Source organism: Chelonia mydas, chromosome 21 (assembly GCF_015237465.2).
Source record: "Chelonia mydas isolate rCheMyd1 chromosome 21, rCheMyd1.pri.v2, whole genome shotgun sequence".
In the NCBI taxonomy this organism is placed as follows: Eukaryota; Metazoa; Chordata; order Testudines; family Cheloniidae; genus Chelonia; species Chelonia mydas.
Genome location: NC_051261.2, coordinates 8,071,536 through 8,095,551, shown reverse-complemented (window position 1 = coordinate 8,095,551; position 24,016 = coordinate 8,071,536). Strand labels below are relative to the sequence as shown.

The following is a 24,016-nucleotide window of genomic DNA, read 5'->3' as shown; positions in this document are numbered from 1 at the left end:
CAAAGCAAACTACCACTGATTTAATTACTGGGAAGATTGGTGTGAAGAATTCAAGCTGCTGAAATGTGACAGCCATTTGACCATGGTCTCTTCGATCTAATGTTATAGTAGTTGTCATCTAAGGTCACTTTTATACAGAAAGAAAGACACCAACATCACATTGTTTCTTGGATAGTTTTATTTGCCTAACACTAGCAAAAATCAATTTTTTGCCACTCCTCCCACCCCACGCCCCCAAAATAATGTGCATAAATAGATCTTTTTTTGATGCAAACAGGTTTTTTTTGTTTTGTTTTGTTTTTTTTAACAAGAGTCGCTGGTATATGAAGGTGTTATGAAAAAATAACCAAAATAAAATTAAAAATTAAAATAATTAAAAACAGTTCCACAATACTGCAATATTGTGATCCTCAGCCATGCCACCGAGAACTCACAACTTGTAACTTAGGAAACTCTTAAAGTGACAGTAGCAGGGATTGGTCACAGACACTACGTTGTTATTCGCTTAGTGGGGAGGTTTCCTCGCTGTCCCCTCTACATCTGCTAGGTCATGCCTTAATGCCAGGAAGGTTCTTTTAGGAGCTCCCTGTGTCCTTCATGGGAATCCCTATGCCTTTCAAGGATGCTTACCAGTGGGGTTGCCTTGCTCCCCCACCCCTTCCCTTAAACGTACAACACCCTCCCCTAGGAACCATGTTGTTGGAGCTGAGATGCAGGAGAGCCCTCTTCATGATGGGAGACTGGACTGACTGGAGAGTCAAGGGGGAGCCCGCTGGGGGGCTGACACACTGGTGGGAACTCCAGGTTGTCTCTTGGTTCCATCCATGACGCAAAGGCCACTAATGTCAGTGAGAGTCTTTCCACTGATGTTGGTGGGTTTTCAATTGGGCCGCGAGAAACAATCCTCCTGACCATCCACATCTCTCCTGCCTCTGCTCAGCTCCTGCACCACAGTTTGGTCCTGGGGGTTCTCCTACCTTGGCTGCATTTTTCTCAGTTCAGCCACCCCCTTTTACGTTTGGGGACACATCCACCATGCAGAGACCATCCTCCCCGGGGGCCTATGCCCTTGGGTATACACTTCGGGTGCGTTGGTGAGGTTAGCAGCTAGGCTACTGATAGCCCTCTGCACTAGTCACACCATCACAGAGAAACCATTCACAAAAACAAAAGGGAGGTAAAAATGTAACATTGAAACTCAAGATTAAAAATCCCACATACAGTCACAAGGATCCATGATTGACAGCTGTGTACCAGCAAGACATCCTCTGCAATCCCCAATAGGGTACAGTCCTATATGTCTTCACATACTGTGCCTCGTGGACCAGCTTTTCAGCATCTGCAAATCAGCCTCGCTCTAATGACTTCAGAACTATGCCAGTTTACACCAGCTGAGGACCTGGCCGTATACAGAGCACTACCTATTCAGTAACAGGGAAATAAATGCATCATTTCTCAAAACTTACAGTTTTTATATTTTATTTTAAATAAATTTGCTTTTAATAAAAGCAGAAAATATATATATGTATATTTAAATAGGTCTTTTTTTTTTCTGATGAACTGGCAAAGAATCTCCATTTGTAACTTTCCAGCGGGGCTGATGCCAACAGCCCAGCAGAAAGAGAGAGAAAGTTAGCATAAAACAGTACCACCCGGAAAAGGAGAGAAAAACAAATATATATATATATATATATATTATATAAATGTATAATTTCCATAAAACATATATTAAGGCATGTATAGCAAAATAAAGGGCCAGCTTCATGAGCTAACAGGAGCTGTTTGGGATTCCATTATGGGAGCAGGACTGTTTTATCCCCAGGGATGTTCTATGTATTGCTAAAAGAAAAAGAAAAAGAAAAAGAAAAAGAAAGAAAGATTGATTCATAGATCTGATTCTGGGGAAAGTTCTGTCTCCTGGGACGTTTTGTGTATTGCCAAAATTAAAAATAGACAGACAGATAATCTAGGGAGATGCTAGATAGATCCCATTGGGCAGAGAGGTTCTGTTTCCTTGGATTTTATGTGTATTGCCAAACTAGAAAGAAAAATTGATTCACAGGCTACAGCAGGCAGGCAGCCAGCCAGCTCCCATTTCATTCAACTGGTGGCATGACTGGGAAGAAGTAGAAATCTTGTTAGATGCTGAGCATCTGCACCCTCTCTAGATTTCAGCTGGAGATGTGGGTTCTCAGCACCAATCAGGATCAGGCCAATGGAGAAAGAAAGCTAAGAAATAGATTGAGCTTGATTGCGCATCTACATCACATTGCCTTTTTCAGAACTATCCCCTGGAGTTTCAAGTGCTGGGACAAGACAGTTCTTCATCCATGTAGTGAATTGACAAAGCCCCAGTCTCTAGTATAAGGTACAGAGCTTGATTGTCCACTCCTACGCTCTACTCTGAATTCAGTTTGTCTTCGTTTGAGTTAATCCTGACTTGCACCAGTGTAGGTAAGAGCCGAATCAGGTGCAGAAGTCCAATACTGACCGATGTTAGAACAGGGCATCTAACTGTATTGGAAAGTCCATAGGAAGAGGGGCTCTTGTCAGAGGAGCTCAGATAATATTCACAGCAACACTAGGACAGCTTGACACTTGGGGCTTTTCTATTTCAGGTCAGTTTCCTTACACCAGATCATTTCGAATACAGCCAGCAACATTTCACAGCTTCGCGCTTGAAAAAGTAGATTTTGGAGTGCAAAAGGAAGCCCATATTGAACCCAGATTGGTCTTCTTTTTGAGCGTAGGCCTCAATTTCTGATTTGGGAATTTTAAAATTCCATTCTATCAAAAAACTGAAATTTCAAAAGAATTCATCTCCCACTTAAGCACCAAAGTAAGTGGCCAGATTTTCAGTGCAGTTTTGAAAATCTGCCCATCAATATCACAGCGGGAGCTGCTGGGTGTGGGCACTTTTTAAAAAATCTTGCCGTGTTTAGGTGCCTAAATGCGAGCTGAGTACTTGCAAATCCACTCCGTAGTGGAAAATATATTTGCATCTGCATGCAGCCCTAATTTTGAGAAGGGACAAGGAAACCAACTTGGACAGATATAAGAAACCTCCTTCCTCCAAACCATTGCTTGAACTGAGCTGAGGTCTAGATGGACCTTCTCACTTCCTGCTGGGAAGCAGCAGTGCTGAAATAATGCTAGATTCTGCAGACCCCGATGATTCAGGTAGTTCTGACAAGCTTCAGAAGAACCGACAATCTCTTGGATGCTTCTCTGAACTATGTCTCTTCCGTCACCTCCGATACGTCCCCCTGCGACGATGATTCTCTCAATGTATTCAGAAAACTATGAAGCCACATCTGGAAGAGCAGGCTCATCTCATAAGGTACTGCAGGAACGGAGAACATGGAAGAGAGACCGTGCAGCAGTGACTCAGCACCATGCACACCTGATCTCAGTCACTCCAAAATGTCAGAGGAACTATTCTAGCTCGCTGTTCTTCAGGGGAAAAGAACTTCTGGGGCATGCTTGTCTCAGCGCAGTGAGTTAGGAGTGTCAGTTGCCTGCGTGCCGTTCCAGATGCAAATATAGCAGGGAGCCATAGAAGTTAGAGATGGGTATCTCGCCCCTTTCCCTAAGCCCAGAGCAGGATTATTCTCTATGCAGGGATTGCCAGACCAGGGGGCCATCCAGTGCAATATCCCATGTCTCCAGTAGCAGCTGCTTCAGAGAAAGGTGCAACAACCCTGCAGTGGGCGATTATGTAATCACCTGTCCATGGGGAAGCTTCTCCCTTGTCCCATCCATAAGAAGTTGGCTTCTAGCCTGAAAGCAGAAGGGATTAGGTCCCCTCCCAGCTATGCTCCTATTCCCTTGGGCCTCACAGCTCTGGTGTCCCCTCCATTTTGGGGGCAAGGCAGTGCTTTCCAGATGGAGGCAAGAGACAGTGACAGCATCGACATAGTACCTGCCAAGACCACTGCAGGGAAAGCCCCTCTAGGTCCACTCTAGGCCATTCAGAATTAGATAGGGGCACTCAGATCCAAGGTGATAAGATGCCCTAGAAATGCCATAGACAGCGAGACAGTGCTGTTCCCTCAGCCATTTCTCCAGTGTTTTGCCCAATCTAGTATTAAGTATGTGGGCAGCAGCCCTCGATTTCACCCCACTCCCATCCCCATAAAAATGCAAGAAAAGAGCATTGCACTGGGTAAAACAAAACTCTGAGGAAGGGCACCTGTTGCTACCATCCAGAACCTGCTCTGGTCCAAGAAAAAAAAATATCCCGAAGCCTGTCCCCCTTTCTCCTCATCGTCTCTATGTGCAAACAGATCCCTCCTGGCCTCAGAAAGCATCAAGGCTTCGCCTGGTCACCAACACCAGCCACTTGGGCTCTCCTAGCCCCGTCCCCCTGTATCGTTCAGCTAATTCCCTTACTACATGTCCGCATACATTGCACAGACCTGCTGTTCCACACCACCTTTCGCCCTGGGAGGGGAAACACTAGTATTTCACAGATATAGCTATATCCTAATTTTGCAGATCCCATCACCTCTCCCATTTTCTGCCCAGGAGCCTTTTCCCTCCTTGGCTCCTGTTTCCATCTGTCCATCCCAGATGCCCACTCCTTCCCTCCCGTGGATGCTCATGCGCGTGAGTGGAGAAACGTGGCTGGGCACAGGTGGCTAGCTCCAGAGATTAAAGATGCTAGTAGCCGTTCCAGGCCAGGGCCTGGGGAGGTGGAAGGTGCACAGAGAATGGAAATAGGGTGCTCACGTCAGTGGAGGGCAAGAGCAAGCTCCAACTGCAGCGACGGCTCGGTCCCCATGCAAAAGCCCCTTCAGGACACGAGCTTTGGGAGACAAATATTTCAGTGCAGGAAGCAAAGGGAAAACCCCTCAGCCTCCAGTGCGACGCCATCCCCTCGATGAGATATTCCGGCCATGGAACAGACTGGTGGGTAGCTGTCAGATCCCCTGCCCTGAAGTTCACGCCGCCTGTGGAGTGGGCCCATCTCCCAGACTGCAATACATCTCACACAAAACATCCATCATTGCAGGAGCAGTGATTTACCAGCGCCTCTCTGCCGCTCTGTGCTCCAGCAGGCAGCCCACCCATGGCACTTCCTCCCGGGATGGTACACGGCCAGTTGGGGGGACCGGTGCAGAGATAAGGCTCCCGTGTTCTCTTGGCGACAGGTGCCGACGCACACCATCTTCGTCCTGGACGATCTCACCGTTGGTTAGCGCAGGGGTTCGGGGAGAACCAAAAGCGATGAGCGGGGAAAGATTTGGTTGTCGAGTCGGGACGCGCATGTTTGTGTGTTAAAATGTGGCTCCGTGGAACTTCACGGCGTTCACAGCAGCCAGGGCTTGTGCTGGAGGGAGGAGAGGGGAGAAGGAGTCAGAAAGCCGAGCCCTCCACCCGCCGGGAAGCGTGGCAGAACTGCACCTGCCTCACGCCCCAGGGCAGGAATGCTCGGGAGCGAATGGGATTTTTGTCCACTCTTGAAAAAAATAAATGACCCTTGTTAGGCCTGCTCTGTACTGAGGATTCAACCCAGATACAGTCACCTCAAATGCTGCACAAGTGCAAAGCCAGGGTAAACAGAGGGATGCCCCAATCTCCACCCGTGCAAACCAGGGGGCTCTGCACCCCTGCAAACCACACTGCACTGGGGTGAATTGTATCTATGCCAGGGGTGTGCAGTGCTGCTGCTCCACCAATGGCTAAAATCCCAGGGCAGAAAAGGCCGTTGTTCGGTAACTGGCCACTTTCACCAAAAAGAGTTAGGGACATTTTGGAGGCACTTTAGTGCTGGTGACAGGAGCTGGGCCAACAGCCATGGAAAATAGGCTCCACTATTCATCTGCAGAGCAGGTCCAGCACAAGCAGCCTTTCCGCCTGCACTGCCCTGCTGGTGGGCCTCGGCCCAGCCCCGGAGGGCTGTCCCCCAGGGATGGGAGGAGAATTCAGTTTCCATGGCCATTTAGTCCCCAGCATCTCTGCTGAGGCTGCTGACAAGGCAGTGCCAGCTTGGTGCTGTGTGTCCACTAGAACCTGCACTGAGACCCACCGATCTCATCTCACGCAGGCCAACACACAGCCACCAGCTTGTAACAGCTTCCAGTGACTCACTACTGACCTGGCCTGGATTTGAACCTGCTACCTAGAGGCAAAGGGTTTCTGGAGCTCATGCTCATCCTGTCTCCTTGGTTTATGGCCATCACTCCCAATGTCGGTTATTTACATGGCTTTGTCTATGCAGTGAACGGAACCAGTCTCTCTCAGTGCAGGATGTGTCGTTTTTCTTGCCTGTTTTCTTCTCTAATTTGCACCCTTGGATTTCAGCTGGGGTCACTTCTAATTTACAGTGGATCTAAGTGAGGCGAGAATTTGGCCCACAACATCAGCTTATTCCATTCAATGCATGGCCAAAGTAGGCTATAAGGAATGGCTTTGGCGTAGCTAAGACCCACTTAGTCCTGGAATGGGCAGAAACCACATGCTCCCATCCAGCTGCATTCTACCAAGTAACCGAGTCCTTAGTACAACTTAGCTACACCATTAGCTTTTCCTTTGTGCCCAGAAATCCTGGAAAAGACTCTTGATCCTGAAGAGGGATGGGGCCAGCTCCTCCACTGGTGGAAAGCAGTGTAGCAGGGTGGATAAAAATGAATGATTTTAAAAATGGACTTTAAAATTTAAATCAATTTTAAAAAATTTAAATTCAATACATCATTCTTTTTAAAAATAAATGTATTTAAAATTAAAAGTGAAATTATGACAACCTACTTTCAGGCCTAAACTTACTATAGACGATTCAAATAATTTAAATTTACTTAAAAAAATATAATATTCAAGCAGTGCATGTTTACTGCTGAAGTTTTAGAGAAAGTCAAAAGCACTGAACTGGTCAAAGTCACTGGCTAAGCAGCTGGAACCTGAAGTGCAAAACTAGCTTTTGACAGCACTAGTCTCTTCTCCAAGTGCAGAGAGTATTTTCTTCAGTTCAGTTTATTCAGTTCAATGACTAATGCATTCAAAGCTGAGAAATCAACTAGGAATTGAAACAACATGCAACATTGCTCTCCTCTTCCAGCTGTGACTAAAAACAAGGTGTAAGAGGATCAGATCTACTAATTCTAAAATCATGATGGACAGGGTGACCAGAAGCAATCAGGGCTATTCACTAACTACAGCTGATGCTTCCTTTGTTTATCAAAACAAGTTTTGCATTTAAAACTGATTTATTCAACTTTTTTTCTTATGTATTCAGCACATTTAAGATACTTTTATTTAACTAATTAAAACATTTTAAAATGTTCTTGTGGCTTTTAAATTGAATTCTAATTTTCATCCAATTAGGTTGGCACAAATCATGAGTAAAAATGAATCATAGTCTAGTACATAAGAAATGCATCATTCCCATTTCCTAACACCATAAAAAGCTACAATTCAGAATAAACATATGGTAAGCAATATAACTGCTTAAATAAATGTGTACGGACATAGTGTAACATCCTGGTTAGCAAAAAGAAGTACCAAATTGTACCAACCAATGAGAATCAACTTTATAATAAGTAAATAACTGAAAAGTACAAATGCAAAACAAAAATTAAAATTGGTAATTTAAATCAAGGCTTGTTGATTTTAAATCACTGTGATTTAAATCAATCCACCCTGCAGGGCAGTTCTATTGACTTTAGTGGAGCTATGCCAGTTTATCCTAGTGGAGGATCTGACCCAGGAACTTGAAACAAGGTCCGGGACCCTCAGTGTTTCAAGTTCTGAGCCCCTTGTGCTCGTTCCATGGGAAGAGACTGGGCTAACGTGGCAGAGGAGAGTGTTAGCTTGGTGAGAAGCAATGTATGAATGGATGGGAAGAGGAGACTCTTGAATGAGGTTCTTCCCATCGCCCCAGGAGGCTGAGATGTACACAGGATGAGATGAAGTACAATAGAAAAGGTGCTTACTTCATGGCTCAAACACGCATAAAATGGCTGCTGTCGACGACCCGGGATGACTCAGACGAGAGGGGGTTTGTCGGTGGAGTCGGGGAGGCTGGGGAAGTGGGAGGACTCGGGGTGGCACATTGAGCTGGAAACAAGAAATGGAAAAGGACGTGAAGAACACAGCGTTGCAGCCGGCAAGGGGAGAAAGGAAACAAAGCAGGGAGCAAATTCCAGAGGAAGGCAGAGAGGTTAGAGACGACAGGCAAATATAAAAAAGGAAGGGAAGCGAGGTCAGAAACAACAGAGACACACAAATGGTTCCCCCCCAGCATGCACACGTGAGCTCCATGCTGGGATCCTCATGGACTAAGGCAAAGATGGGAGGCAGTGCCTGTCTGCAGGGAGATGGGCATGGGCCACAGCATGACACCCCCTCGCCAGTACAGCCTCCCACAACGCACTGCACACACCAGGGCTCAGGCGTTTCCTAGTCTGCTCCAGAGTTGGGGCGAGACAGTGCAAAGCTTTTGACCAGAAAAGGATGGATTAATTTTGTGACAAGTTTTGCGAAAAACGTAGTTTTGACATTATTTGACAGAGAAAAAGGGTTATATTTTTTCATAAGACTTCCCCCCAGACACATCCCTTTCTTCAGCTGGTTCCCCTGCAGAACGCCACAGTTCCATTGAAGATCCTGGGAAACAGGCCCTTCCAGAGAGATGCCCAACCCAACCCGCTCCATCCAACATACACCATATTCTAGTCTGGTGTAGCGACATACACAGCTCCCATTACTGTAGTATCTGAGTGCCCCACATTATCCCCACAGCATTCCTGTCAGGAAGGGCGGCGCTACCATCACCACTGGGCCATCCTCCCTCTCTCCACGCACAACCCCTTCCATCCAATATCGCTCATCAGCTCCACGTGCATTGGAGGCTGTCCCATCTTCCCAGCTGGTTTTTGCCACATGAGGAATGATTCTTAGTCACCAGCTGGCTAGCCCAGAAGCTGGGATCTCCAGGCACAGGTGTGCTGCCGCGGCAAGAGCTGAGAGTTTGCCGCTTCCAAAAGGTTCACGGTTGAATAGCGCCAATGCAAAAATAAGATGGGTCAGCCCAGGGAGGACAGGTGCAGACCACCAAAAGCACTGAGAGTATAAATCTGGTGTGACTCCACTGACATCAACAGGCCAGATCCTCCTCTGGTGTATAGTGGTACAGCTTCCTTGACTTCAGTGATTTACACCAGTGGAGGATCTGGCCCCCTGGAGTTTCACTGCTGTAAGTGAAAGGAGAACAAGACCCTCAACTGTCTATTCTCTGCCCTTGTCTGTTCATGATGACGCCCGTTGAAGTTCACAGAAGTACTATGCATGACCAAGGACAGCAATGAGAGTCAGAGCTCCGCTATTTACCCCAGCTGCGGATTTGGCCCATTACCTGCGTGCACATGGTATGAATACGCCCGATTCTGCTCCTACATGCGTGTCATTTCACTGACTTCAGTGGCGTTATTCCTGATTTACACAGGTGGGAGAGGAGAGTCACACCTGTGGTTATTACTGGAATTGCCGGGGTAAGTCGACGGGATTGATCGGCCAGGGCGCTAATTCACTTTTACACTGGTGTAACTCCACTGATTTCAGTACAGGAAAATGGAATAGCCCAGTGGTGGATCTGTCTCTGTGGGCCAGATTCTTACCTGGCGCAAATTGGCATAGCTCTATCAAAATTATGGGAGTTACCCCAATTTATACCAGCTGAGGAGCTTGGCCTATATACCTATCTGTCTTATTTCTAAAGGCCCTTTCGCTGTATCTAGCCTTTTGCCTACACCCCGCTGCTGCCAGGTGCATTGCCTGGTCATCCCCAACTCTCATTTTACATTTGAGTTCAGTCTTCTGCCCTTAAGGCCGATAAATCCATGATGATTAGGAATTGTCTATGTCATTAGTACCTCCCAGCTTTGATCTGCCTCTCCTTGACTGAGGCACCCAAGGCATCTCCTGTGCCTCATATTTTTACCATGAAACTGCAGTTCTTTGCCTCCCGAGTGCCTTACCGGAGAGCATGCGGCCCAGCCTGGAGGCTTCTGTAGCCAAGGTGCAGGATATCTCTATCCTCTTCTCCTGCTCCTGGAGCTGGGTTTCTGCATCCTGGGGCACATCCACCTCTCCCTCGCTTAGAGGGACCACATTCTGCAAGCTGCGGCAGAGAGAGTTCGGTGTTACTGTCCCAGTGCCCCTGGAGCGATGGCCCGGCCCGAACTACAGGGCATGCTCGCAAGGATGCAGGATATGGCTGGGCAGAACGACAGGGTGAGCAGGTAGAAGATTAGGTGGACGAGATGAATGGGTAGAGGGGAGGTGGGTGAATGCATGAGTGGAATGGCAGATAGCTGGGTGGCTGGATGGGTGAGGAGTTTAATGAGTTAGTGGGCGACTGAATAGATGAATCAGGAGGCTCCATGAACAGATAGCTGAATGGATTTGCAGGTGCACGAAGGGAGGGTGGACAGACAAACAGCGGCTGTAGTGGATGGGTGGAAGGTCAGACACGGGCACGAGAGAGAGGGTACGATGGAGGAGGTGGCGGTGTGGCACAGCCGGTGCTGAAATGGGCACAGAACAGTACCATCACCTGGATTTGGCAATGAGCGTCTTTATCCTTTCCACTTTCTTCTGCTTCTCCTTCATCTCTTCGGGGCTTAGGGGGGTGTCCGGTTCCAGCTCAATGTACCGCTCCGGAATGAGGACCTTGTCTGGGGTAGAGAGCTAGGAGGAGGCAAAGGCAGGTTTTAAGTCCGGGGTCTGAAGTCAACATGGGCATTCTGTAACTGCACACATAGGGGAGAGCACCGCAGCCAGCCTCGGTCCCTTCTCCAGCACCCAGTCCCTCCTTCAGGGCTCACCCAGCCTGTTCCAGCACTCGTATATCACCTGTTCCAGCTCCAGCAACTCTCTGTAATCCAGAACCAGCACAACACCCATCCCTGGCCCAGAGCCCACATGACACTCACCCTACACTGCATTCTTCTCTGCCCAGTGCCCAGCCCTTGTGTCTGCTCCAGCCCCCAGGCCCAGGCGATGGGACGTAAGAGCCTGGCCAACACGAACGCCAAGAGGGACCTGTCCCTTCAGCCCAGGCCCCATTTTCTCCCGCCTGCCCGGGGCCCACGTCATCTCAGAGGAGCTGTCTCCCCGCACCATGTACACGGTCTCCATAGCAACCTGCCCCCATTGACATCCCTCAGGTGTGTTGCACCAGTGGGGCCAGGCCTCACCTCCTTACTGATGTCAACGTCATAGTGCTGGGGCTCCAGCTCCATCTTGCGTAGCCGGGCGATCTCCTCCCTCGGCGTCTCGTAGACTTTGCCGGAGTCCTCGGTGCGTAGCGCTGCCTCCAGATCGGAGATGTCCACCTCATGGATGCTGCGGTGTCGGCGCACCTGGAACGGGCCACAGAGCTGCCACCTAAGAGCCAGGTCGGTCCCCCAGCAGGGTCATGCCCCTGCTGGCTCACAAATGCAAGAGGTGGCTCTGTCTCGCTGGCCTTTTCCCCTCCTCTTCCTCCCCCACTCCTCCAGAAACCCCAGGGTTTGTTCTGTCCGTCCATCTGTGCCCATCACCATAGCCTCAGAGCAACACCCACACCTACCTTCCCTGGGCAAGCACTTCCCTATGTCCCCATCTCTCACATTCTTCAAGCACCCCACCATGGGCCCCACCGGCTCTGCCCTTCATGCCCCCAAACATCTGACAGCTGACCCATGGCAGGCCCCAGCCTTAGTAATAATTGTACCATCTGGTTCTTCGGCAACACTTTCCATGAGTACATCTCAAGGTGCTTTTCAGAGAAATACAGTACCGTTAGCCCCAATTCACAGATGGGAAAACTGAGGCATGGGGAGGGGAAGTGACTCGCTCACCCAGTGGACCAGTGGCAAAGCTGGGAAGAGAACCAGGTCTCCCAAGTCCCAGTTCAGCGCTCTGGCCACTAGACCACACTGCCTCCAGGCAAATCCAAACAGGGCCTTTTGATCAGGGGAGGACTTGCAGTCCCGGATCTGAAAACCCTCTTCCTGGGAGACAGCAGGGACTAACCCACGCCAAGGGAGCTGGCCCAGAAACCCCAGAGGAGCCTGGGGACTGGACAAGCTCAGGGATGTTATTCTGAGGAAGGCCTGTGGCATAAATGCAAATTCCATGCCCAAATCTCACGACTGACATGGGAAGACCGTACCACTTTGTATGATGCGGGTGCCTTCGTGCTGGGAGCGTCTGGCTGCTGATTGGCCGGGAGCTGCAAACTGCGCCTTTTTTCCTTCATGGATCCACTTTGGTGGCGTTTCATCCGGTCGATCTGCTCCTCCACGCTCATTTTTGCCTTCATCTCATTGGAGAACACGGCGCTTTTTGGCCTCTCCTAGGGAGAATCCCAAAACCCCCACGGTTACAGAAGGGCCTCAACATGGGTTGGGACCCTAGTGTCCCCCAGTAGTGGGTTCAGATGTGCTGCTCTCAACTTGCTGTCTAAGGGAAAGGCTTCTACGCTAGACAATTAGCATCTCAGCAGCTGTTCCTGGGAAGCTCAGGGTGGGAAGAACACGGGGACTGGACTGAAGAGCATCAGTGGGAGTAGAGGAGTGCAGGGCTGGGCTAGCAGTGGGTTGGGATTGAAGGGCACTGGCAGAGCGGTGCGTATTGGTGGAGGTAGGAGGGCAGGTCAGGAGAGAAGCGCCGTGGGTGGGACAGTGGCACGGAGAAGCCTCGGCTCGGCTGTGGGGCAGCCAGGGAGGTGCAGACAGACACTGAATTGGAGCTCAGACATTCAGACCAAGGTCAGTCCCCGGGGGGAGGATTCCCAGGCTTGCAGGGGCAGGCAGATGCTAATCCGGTTAGTGAAGCCAGGGGGTTCTCCACAGGTGGTATTTCCTGCTAAAGGCTTCAAATGCCACCTCCTTGTGTCAACACAGCTCCTGTGCCTCTCGCAGCCCCTCTCCTGAATGCTCCAGGGAAGCTGGCAAATGGGCTGTGAGCCCGACACCTCCTATGGGCTTCCTTTATCTTATCCCACTCTCTTCCACCTCTGCACCAGTCCCACCTCCCCACAGCCCATTCCAGCACCCTGTACAGTCTCCCATCTCCTACCCCAGCCCTGATCCACACCCCTGCATCCCCTCTATTTCCCCCCAGGTCCCTGCACCCCATCCCAGGATCCCCAGTGACATGCAAAGCCGAGAGCCGCAGCCTACCCCGGAGGTCAGTCCATTGGCCATGTTGCTGGTGCTCCTCCTGACCACGCCTGAAGTGGGAGCCAAATCCTCATCGGTGGGAGACTTGGTCCTCGGGGGAACGATGCCAACTGGGGAGAAGCAGAAGAGAAGATAAATGCTTGAACCCAAATCAGCTGGCTGCTCACGGCACTGCAGGCCCAGAGGGTGGCTCCAGGGCCCCATGCTGGTTTGGGACATGGCAACAGCTCTCCTGAGCTGCAGGTTGCCTGGGTGGTTCACTGCTCCTTGCCCTCTCTCTACACTGCTCATCTTTGCCGGGTGCAGAGGATGTGCTCCCAGAGCCGCTGGTGGGGGGTGGCTGCGTACTCACTGTGTACTCCGGGGCGTGTTACTGGGCCACTCGGCCCTGGGAATGCATACGGATGCATGGCCCATCCCTCACACCTTTCCCCTGAGTGTCTCACAGCCCCAGCACCCCAAGAGAATATTATTAACCCCATTTTACAGTGAGGGGAAACTGAGGCATGGAGCAGGAATCACAGAATCATAGAATATCAGGGTTGAAAGGGACCTCAGGAGGTCATCTAGTCCAACCCCCTGCTCAAAGCAGGACCAATCCCCAATTTTTGCCCCAGATCCCTAAATGGCCCCCTCAAGGATTGAACTCATAACCCGGGGTTTGAGCAGGCCAATGCTCAAACCACTGAGTTATCCCTCCCCCCAAAGTAACATAGCCAGTCAGTGGCAGAGCCAGAAATAGAACCCAGGAGTCCTATCCTCCAACTGCCTGCTGGGATTACTAGATCAATGCAATCATACTGTGTGCTTCATATGGAGCATGCAGAGGAAGGGCTGGGGAGCTGATCTGTTAATGCACCAAAGAGCCCCCAGACAGCAGATGACACAGAGGCGCAGAGCCTCCTAACCCCACTGAAGGAGTATCCCCAGATGCGGAGGGACCTCGGCATCCTGGGGTCCGGTGACAAGACCCTGACTCTCCCAGGTGTAATAGCCTCTACCCAGAGGGGCAGGAGGAAATATTAGGGTAATAGTCTTCTCCCAACTCACTCCCTCCCTTTCGGTAGCATGCTCCACTGGGTGCAAGCAGATGGCCCCAGCGAGCTCTGAACCCAGCTTACTGCGTCCTCTTAAATTGTGCTCTGCACTCATAAGGTACCATGGATTTTGAGAAGGAGATCCCCAGACCCAAAATCCAAGAGATGAAGCCTCCCTCAGGGGCCACCCAAAGCTTCTGCTGGCCAGTGCCTCCAGCCCTGATCTCCCCTTCTTGGACGTTATTTATGGTGACAGAGGAGCTACCGCCCCCACTGAGATGGCGAGGCCATGGGAGGTACCTTTGTTGAGAGCCGCTTGCTTCTCAGCATCTGGCTCTTGCCTCGTCTGCGTGAGCCTGGCCTCTGTGGGTGGGATGGGGGCGGAGCTCCGATGAGCATCTTGCTTCTTCTGCTTAAAGCTGGACTTGGACTGCGGAAAGAGAGTGGGTTCGCTGGTGAGCAGCTGACCCGCTCAGGAGGAGCTGTTGGCAGGGCAGCTGGGGAGACACCCTGCCTTCAGACCTCTGCCACTCATTAGCCGGGGGACAGCGGACACAAAGGACACACACACCGAAAAGACCGAAACACACACACACGCACACGAACGAAATAGCAATCGGGAGAGGCACTTAGGCAGGTTTTCATTTTGATCAACACCCTTCCCCCCTCAGCCCAGACACGCTCAAAGCACGAGATCCAATCGTCTGGACAGAGAGAAAGGCAAAATCCAAGCTGGGCTTGGAGCTGCAGAGCCATAACCAGGCATGGTCTGAGACACCCCTTTTCGCCAAAGTGTTGAAGGCTGGGGCTACAGTAGATCGGGGTCCGCTGTCCTGGCTTTGCCCCATCTCTTGGCAGGATCGTTACTGAACTAGTTTGTGCAGGACATTTTGCTCACCTTGTGAAATATGAGACACGTTTGCCCCGTGGTCAGACCCTTTGCTATTTTTCTTTTGGGTTTGGGAATGTGGAAGTAGTCTCCTGGGATCTGACCCAAAGCCCTTTGAAGTCAATGGAAAGATTCCTGCTGATTTCCACGGGCCGTGATCATCAGCCCGAGGTTGCTGACCGACAGCCTGAACTAACTCTCGTTAAAGTCTGTGGAAAGGCTCCCACTAACTCCAGCGGGATTTGGGTTGGGCTGCTGAGCTCCAGGCCCCACACCTTAACCACAGGGATGGTTAACCAAAGCTTATGTTATGCTGATCCATGAACTAGAGGTGGGAGATGCTCAAGTGATTTGGGCTCCTCAGGTTGGACGAGCCAGCAACTCTGGATCCTGCTCCCCAGTCTGTGAAGTTCATGAGTCTGCAAAGCAGGGACAGGAGGCTGCACGGATGAGCCATGTAAATCAGGTTCTGACCACCACACCCTGAAGAGCAGCCGGGGCCCGGAGAAGGGTTCCTCTGGAGGTCTATTCCTCTACCCTCCTTCCCACAATGTCTGCAATGAACCTGCTCAAGTTCATCTTCCTCCTGCTTCCATTTCAGCTCAGACAACATTCCCTGTGGACAAGATCTGCTACAGTGTGTCAATGAATACAGCAGGAATGGGGGAGTGGGCAAGGTAGGCCATGGGTGTAGATGACATGGGATGGGTTGGAAGAATGAGCCAGCGGGGGTTGCAACCATTACATCAGCCACTTGCACTAAATCCCCTCCTACCCTCAGCCCCAGCTTGGCACCTCCTTGCAGCTCGTCTCCTTTCCAAGGGCCTCAGTCGGCTTCATGAGGGTCAGTTAAGCCTCGGAGCGGCCAGCATTCGTAACGAGCGCATCTCAGAACATTGTCATAAAAAAACTCCCCAAATGAAAAAGGCTTCTTGACCAAAACAACCATTTTTTCGGAACATTTTCATTTTGTTCAAATCTTTTTCCTTTTTCAATGAAACATTTTGACCAAAAAGAAAAACAATTTCAAGGAAAAAATTCCAAGTGAAAATTTAAAAAAATTGAATTTCATTTTGGTGGGAATTTTTTAAAAAAAATTCTCTTTTTTTCTACTGGAGGGTAACAAAAAAGTTTAAAAATAGGTTATTCCTTAATTCCTCTCTCTTTCTTTAAAAACAAAACAAACCCACCCCCTTCTTTACTTCAGTGGGGGGGGGGGAGGGAGAAAGTTTAAAAAGTGGGATTTATCCCCCCCAACTAAACAAATTTTTAATAAAAATTAAAAAACAATTTTTAATAAAAAAAAAAAATCCAGAAAATTTCAGGAAAAGTTTCAAATGAAATGGACACATTGTTTCCTTCCAAATATTTTTGTACAAAATATTCTTATCTTTTCCAGCCAGCTCTATTATTACCCCCGTTAGACACGACCGGCCCCAACGTACACAGCGAGCCAATGATAGAGCTGGGGACAGAACTCAAGAGTCCAGGATCCCCCACAGTCCACTGTGGTTCTTATTTAAGAATCCCCTTTCATGACATAAAAGGCTGAAGCCACAAGAAACATTAAATATTGCAAAGAGATCCTGTGATAAAATTAAATAGGCCACATTTATCCCCTGGCTTCAACGGGCTCACGCCAGTAAAGATTCCTGCCCAATATTTCCATGGCAAGGCAAATTCTCAAATAACTTTGCCTTGGGTAAACTGCACCCTTCCCAAAAAAAGGGACTGCACATGCAACCAGGAAACTGTTTGCATGTTTTCAACAGCTGACTGCAAGCTCAGATAGCTGTTTGCACACATAGCCACCTATTTTACATGTGCAGCTGCATGCGGGTCAAGTCTGCATGTGCAAAAAGTTGTCTTCCTGCCCGTTTGCATTTATACATGCAACCTTTGTATGCACAAATCACCTATCTGCACTCACAATTAACTATCTCGTTCATGCTGTTACTTGATGGTGCATGTGCATTGTACTGCATGCCCAAGTATCCATCCACACACACTAGCATGCCTTTCGCACACGTGAGATCACTTGGCTGCATGAATGCTTGTGCTTTTTTTGTGCGAGTGAGTATTTCGAATTTTACACATGGGTGTAAATCAGGAGTGACGCACCCAAACTTAATGCAGTTATGCTGGCGTGAGATCAGAATCAGGCCCTGTACAATTAGTTCGCTACAGCCGAGTGCTTGTTTGCAGATGACAACTGGAAGTGCAATTATCCGGGCTGGAGTAAAGAAAGCCAGAGGGAGAATGGAAGAGAAAAGCAAACAGGAACCAGGCTGCTCAGCATGTGACGCTGCACATTTGAGTCTCCTCTTCTGCTGGTGTCAGTCAGAAATAAACTGGCTACTCACATCAATGGTGTTACATTGGGCCAAGCAAGAATCACAGTGAGGCCAGCAAGAGGCCCTGGAATTCTCCCTCTATCCCGCTGTGTGGTGGGCTCATAATGGTTGCATCCCTGCACCCTGGCTTTTACAGCATCCTAGTGACCGGCACAGTATCCCCTTTTCCACACTGAGACGAGACTGGCTTTAAGGGTGTTTCAGAGCATTTGCCTTTGAGCATCAGTCACCTCAGTTCAAATGGATCCAGCAGCAGTTTAGCTTAACGGCCTTACCAGAAACAGGCTTGAGTGCCCTCTCTGGGCAAAGTTTTATGGACCATTGATTTCCATGGACAATAAGAATACTCCGCTCTTGCATGGCGAGCGTCACTATGCACTGATCTCAAAGGAGGGCATCATTACCCCCGTTGGGCATATGGGGAAACCGAGGCACAGAGTAAGGCAGTGACTTGCTCATGGTCAGTGGCACAGCTGGGAACAGATCCTGGGTCCAGGCTAGTGCCCTATTCATTAGACAATGCTGCCTGCCAATAAGCCATTAAGGGGACAGAGCTCACTAAGTTCCCCAAAGTGGGAGGGATTCTAGTTACAGTGCGCACTTTAAAAGGCCTGCATAAATCTAGAATTCAATACAAGTATTTCCTGTTTGACAGGGCCTGGCTGCAGAGAGGGCTCAAGCATGGCTTCTGTCCCTGGGAAAGCCCCTGCCCGTGCTGGAGGTCTGGATGCCCGGAGTGTGCCATGCTTCTCCAGCTTGGCCGAGGGCAGTCACGGAGCTAAGCCCCTCCCTGTCTGTTCCCTGGGGCAGCTTGCTCCCCATACCTCTCCAGCGTTTGCAGCTGTAGGGAGAGGGTCAGCTCTGCTTTGCCCCCTCCCAGCTATCCCCGTGGCTCTCCCCTTAGCTGGCTTCGGTTCCCAGTGGGGGATGGGGATACTGTGTGCCGCTGGATGCCGAGGTCCGCTCTGGAGGCGCTTGGATACCTGTCCCCTCTTCGCCTCGCCGCTTTGCTGCCAGGAAGGGGAGTTAGGGTACGGCCAGAAGCGGCTCTCGCTAGGGAGTGGAGGAACAGTTGGAGGAGACTCCAGAGGGACATACGATTTGGGCAGGGGAGGTCGAGGCGGGCCTGGTTCCTGGGGCAGAGAGGAAGCCAGAGTGTTAGGCGCAACAGCAGAAAAACTGAGAGAATAGGAAGGAAAAGACAGTTAGCAAGAGACTGAGACAAACAAAGGCACTGAGCCCGGGGTGAGGGCAGCTGGAGCCCAGACAGTACCGCTGGTCCCACCCCATCCAGGCTGAGCACTCGCTCTGGGACCCAGCAATTCCAACTCGCCCCATTAGCCTAGGGCCCAGACCCACACATCCAGCACCCCCTGCTATGTCACAGCTCTCGACAGAGGGACCACTTACCTGGATGTCATGTGTTTATGCCAATGGGAGCCTGGCAGAGTAACCCCACCTGCTGCTGTGAATGCGCCCCCAGGAGAAAGGACAAGTAGGTCCACTTACCCAGCCCTGGCCATTCTTCCCGTTTTCTGAGGCTGCGCGCTTGCCCTTTGGTTCAGCTTCACAGTGAATCTTTGGTACCAGCTGGGCAGACAGCAGCAAATAAGAAGCCCCACAAAACAAGCCGAACCACAGAGCAGAGCATAACTCTCTGGCTTAGGTTTGAGTGTCTCCCTCTCTACCTAGAAAATGTCCAACGTGCCCAACACCGTGGCATCTAGGCACCGTTGTGGTTTTGTCTGATGGGCTCCAACGAAAGCCAGACTCAAACCCAAACTAGGAGAGTAGAGCACAATGGGCTGAACTAAAACCCTGGTTCTCCATGCCCCAGGACTTCAGAGCATCCGGAGCCAGGTCTGCACCCAAAATGTGCATGTCCCACCCTCCCCCCATCTTCCCAATGGGCCAAACCAAAGCCCCAGGTCCAAATCCACCTTCACTTTGACCCTGACATGTGCAGCCTGATCCCAGCTCTAGTTAGAGCCCACAGTTCACGCCGTTCTCCTGGGCCATCAGATGAGAAAGCCGGGAGTGCCACCTGCTGGTGCCAAGAGAATCTCAAGAGGAGAAAAACCATAGACACTTCCTGCCCAGGGCTATGTATTCTAGCCACACGCAACAGCGGCTCCACTCACCTCGCTTGCCCCTTGCTTGGTGGGCGACCCCTGTGAGCCTGACACAAGGGAGAAAGGGCTCAGTGGGCTAGTGAGGCTGGCTGAGCTCAAGGGGCTAGCGGGGCTGTTGGAGCTGTAGGTTCCCGAGGGGCCAGCGGCCACTGTGGAGAAACAAGAGAGGAGAGAGCGGAAGTGAGCGTGCAGCTCATTCACACTGAGCAAGGGGGGGATGGCACAGCAGGGAAGGGGCCAATGAACCAGGGCCCGGGGCTTCTGAGCTGCATTCAACGCCAGGCCAGAGGCCAATGTGCCCAGGGTGGTCGTTGCACGGTCTTCTCTCTCTCCTGGACTTATCCAGAGCAAGCCAGAGCCTGGCAGCGGCAGACGCAGCAGACACCTTCAGGCAGAAGCAGCAGAGGGACGTCCAGAGAACCGGCAGGGATGTCTAGAGAGGTGTGTGATGTACAGAAACTACAGGTACCTGCCATAGGGACCCTGCCAGATACCACGGCCACCAGCGGGACTGCGTTTAATGCAGCACTGGGGCTGCAACCCACATCCTTTTGCTCCAAAAAAACCTCACAGAGCCCTTGCTATCAGATTCTCCATTAGCCTTAGGGCTCCTGCCCTCTGCGGGCTGCAGCCACAGGAGAGCGACGTGATGGCAGAGCCGGGAGTGGGCCTGGAATGCCGCCGAGCGCCAGGTGCATGTGGCATTCTGAGCCAATACAAAGCAGCGTGACTGTGTCAGCAGGGAGGACGACAGGTGTACTGAGACACCCGGGCAGCCAGCGGCCTCTAGCTCTGCGGCCAGGGAAAGGGAGGGAGTGGCAGGCCCATGCTGGGTAGGGAGGAGCCAGCACTCACCTCTGTGTTTGGCAGTGTCCGTGCCCCGGGAGGGGTTGTTCTTCCTCAGCCCCTCCATCACGTCCTGGATGCGCCAGATCTCCTTCTGGATTTGCCGGTTAAGCATTTCGTTCTGGAAGGGCCAAGGTGCGGCGAGTCAGAGCAGCTGGCAGGCGCCGCGCCGCACTTCGCGGCCAGCCACCCCGAGCCACGGAGGTGGGGCATGGCCCAGCTAACCTGCCCTCTGAGGCGAGGTCTATGTGACAGCCACAACAGCTGCCTAGCTACGGAGCTGCGGCTGTGCCACTGTACCGTGGGTGCTTGCTACAGCGATGGAAGAGGTTTTCCTGTCGCCGTAGTTAATCTACCCCTCCGAGAAGCTGTAGCAGGGGGAATTTGTCCATCCACCTAGTCTTGTCTATACTGGGGCTTAGGTTGGCTTGACAACCTCTTTCAGGGGTGTGAATTTTTACACCCCCCGAGCAAAGTAGCTAGGCGACTTAAGTGTTGGATGCAGGCCATGCCTGACTGACCCTGTGTCCCTGTCTTCATCGCCCTACAGTAAAAATACCCAGCACCTCCTCCCGCCCACTAATACCGTAGCACCAACCCGTGGGGCCTTCACTCTGAGTTCACTCCGAGGGAGCTCCCAGTGCCATCACTGAGGGGGGTGTCTGAGCAAGGAGTGGGACCTGCAGGGATTTGGCCCAGGGAGTCACTGAAAGGTGGAATGAGCAAGGACTGAATAATGAGGGGCTTTGCAGGGGAAGCTGGCCCCAGCATGGCTGAAGCACACAATAGGCTCGTTCACCAGGGCACTGGCAAGGCAGGCCAGGACTACCGACCTCTCCCTCCCACCGTCTGGTGTCATAGACAAAGGGGGCCTGCACTAGACCACTGCCTCAGAATCAGTCACCTGCTCGGAAAATGAACAGCTAGGGTGGGATCCACAAAGGTATTTAGGCACCTAACTCCCACTGAAATCAATGGGAGTTAGGCACCTCAATGTTTATCTTGCAAAGATTCCTCCATGCTGCTGCCAGGGCATTTCTATAGCAGCAGGTGACAATTATCCTGTGAATTCATCCCTCCTGGTAACCCTGGGCCTTTCCCAAGAGCAGCGTATTAACGAGAGCTTCGTTACAGAACAGCAGAGGGTAAGTGCCATCTAGTGGCGTGAGTCCTGGGGCACTTAGAACTCCTGTACTGTAATCCCAGCTCTGCCACTGACTGGCTCAGTGGTCTGAAGCAAGTTGCGTTTTCGCTGTGCCTTGCCTTCCCCCTCGGCCACATGGGGATAACACTGCTTACCCAGCGGGGCAGCTGCGAAGACGGGCTGGGTAATATTGGCATGGCGCTCTGTTTAAGTGTTATATCACAGCCACTTCTACCTTAGAGCGAGGGACGTTAATGCCCAGTTTACCTTGGCTCCATCTCTGAAGCAGACAGACCCCAATAAATACGTTATTGGAACGGAAGAGTGAGTAATTACCCACAGAGGCAGAGCTTGCTTAATACAGAGGTAAAGGCGAAGCTTGAAGAGGCTGAGCTAGGATTATATCCCAGTCGAGCTTAGTTTTCAAAGGAGCAGGGTTTAGTCTGGGATGACTGACATGGTTCAAGCAGAAGGAAGGAAGGTTACTGGGCTGGCTTTAGAAAGATAGTTTTGGATGGGGTGTACTTTGACCCTGCTTTGGGCAGATCCTGTTGAATATCTATCCCCCTGTCATTAGTCAATCCCAAGTCATTTTTAGGGGTCAAATTCTGCTCAATGTTACATAGTGTGATTATGGAGTAATGAGTATTGAATTCAATGGAATTACTCTGGATTTATGAGAATTTGACTCTATTTTCAGAACCATGTATGCAAATGACTGTGCGTAAATTCCACGCGGATTTGCATTCCTAATTTGCACAGGCAGTTACTGAGCTTGTACATGTAATCCCAGTAATTGCACAACCACTTGTGCACCTAACTGGCCATTTGCTGCACAAATAGCATGGCACAGTCATGATAATTGTGCACACAAAAACACATGCTTGTTTTTGCACATGAAGGTTTCTGAAAAGCAGGTCCTGAAGTTGTGACCTAAACCCAAAGAACTCCAAGTCATGGGCTCTTAGGGCTAGAATTTATTCTTATTTACACCAATTTTACAGAGGAGAACTCTACTGACCTCAATGGAGTTACTCCTGATTTACATCAGAGCAGAATCAGGCCCTAGTGAACTGGTCTAGCTGCCCAGAATGGCTGAGATCTCCATTTCCATGCACCCCGCCAGATCCCAGGCTGCTTGGATTCACTAGCACTGGCCTGAAAGGGCACGGTCCCATTCTCTCACCTGGATATCCAAGTTCAGCTGTTCCCACAGGTCATCGTGCAGGGCTGACACCTCGCCCTCCAAGTTCTCATACTCTATGGTGCTGTTGGCCAAGGCCTGTAGGAATTTCCAAACATTTCCATCAGGAAATCAACTAGTTTGTCTGAGTCCATGGGGGGCACAGGGAATATATGCCAGCACACAACCCTCACCAGCCTGCCAGAGCCAGGATGGGCTGCTAAGGGGGGGATCCCCACCTTGGAGAAAGAGGCACTTGGGCAGTGGGTGGGCCCTGGCATGTGTGTAGTAGCATGGGGCTGCGTATGGGGCTAGGATACGGTCAGCAAGGCCATAGCCCATACCCTCTGCGAGCGGATGCTCAACTCAATCTCCAGGGACAAGCTTACTCTTCGTACATTTCCACCTAGGGAAAGGCATCTTTTGTTTTTGCTGTCTGTTGGAAATACCAGGCCTGGCTGTGAATGGCATTGAGCCAGGGGGCATATCAGGGGAAGGCAACAGAAAATGGTTTGTGGGATTTGTTCACAGGGAACAGCAGACAATGCGGGAGGTGATCCATGGAGAGATGGTGGCAATAGTGGATTAGGCAGGATGTAATGACAGGTGTCATCTGTACAGAATGACCCCCTGGGTAGACAGGGAATTGTGGCCGTCTCTTATCTGGAGTTACTTGGGAGCTGGCAGGACCGGTGCTGGAAGCAAAGGGAAGCAAGTGATGACTGTATTGCATCATTAGGGATCAGGGGTTGAAAGGCAAAACAGGAGTGCAGAAAAGCAAGGAATGCAAACTGCAAGTGGGAACCCAAAATATTGCTCCCTGGCATGCACCCCAACTCGGTGCTGGAGGGGTTAATAGTTTTTTCCCTGTACAAGATGCTTTGGCTCGTCTCAGTTCCCAGTGAGATGATGGGATTTGCCCCCCCCCCTTTTTTTTAATGAAAGAAAAAGAGAAGGGGGTAATGCACAGACAAAGGAGAGGAAAGCGGAGAAGAGATTTATTCCCCCAGGCTGAGGTGGTAGAGACCTTCTCCCCTCCAGCACGAGCAAGGTCCATGCTTGCTGCCCTGCCAAGTGGGCAGCATGCAGACACCAGGATCTATGCCGGAAGCAGAGCAGTGGGGGTGCATGGCACTGCATGAGTTAAAATTGCACGGCACTTTGCGGCCCAGGGAACATGGGTCTCTTCCTGCATCCCATCCTCCCCACAGTTAAGAAGTACCCAAGCGTGTGGCACCCCATCCAACCCATTGATATAGTGCAAG

The 24,016-nt window shown here is 50.8% G+C and overlaps 1 protein-coding gene across 7 annotated transcripts in view; it reads right to left on the bottom strand.

Annotated features, from left to right (window-relative positions):
- Positions 1-276: 276 nt before the first annotated feature.
- The window catches only part of PLEKHA6 (pleckstrin homology domain containing A6), a 144,425-nt gene continuing 120,685 nt past the window's right edge, over positions 277-24,016 (bottom strand). For 4 of the 7 annotated variants that reach the window (XM_043533792.1, XM_043533791.1, XM_043533790.1 and 1 more), the window contains 13 exons: positions 22,755-22,850; positions 20,434-20,545; positions 19,588-19,727; positions 18,956-19,036; positions 18,430-18,579; positions 14,504-14,633; positions 13,167-13,276; positions 12,155-12,337; positions 11,196-11,360; positions 10,553-10,686; positions 9,975-10,117; positions 7,932-8,055; positions 277-5,332 (listed from right to left, as the gene is read on the bottom strand). In XM_043533792.1, coding sequence (XP_043389727.1) covers positions 7,940-8,055; positions 9,975-10,117; positions 10,553-10,686; positions 11,196-11,360; positions 12,155-12,337; positions 13,167-13,276; positions 14,504-14,633; positions 18,430-18,579; positions 18,956-19,036; positions 19,588-19,727; positions 20,434-20,545; positions 22,755-22,850 — 1,560 coding nt within the window. In that variant the 3' untranslated portion in view covers positions 277-5,332; positions 7,932-7,939. The remainder of the gene's footprint in view (positions 5,333-7,931; positions 8,056-9,974; positions 10,118-10,552; positions 10,687-11,195; positions 11,361-12,154; positions 12,338-13,166; positions 13,277-14,503; positions 14,634-18,429; positions 18,580-18,955; positions 19,037-19,587; positions 19,728-20,433; positions 20,546-22,754; positions 22,851-24,016) is intronic. The other 3 variants (XM_043533789.1, XM_043533795.1, XM_043533793.1) reach the window with 3 other exon arrangements.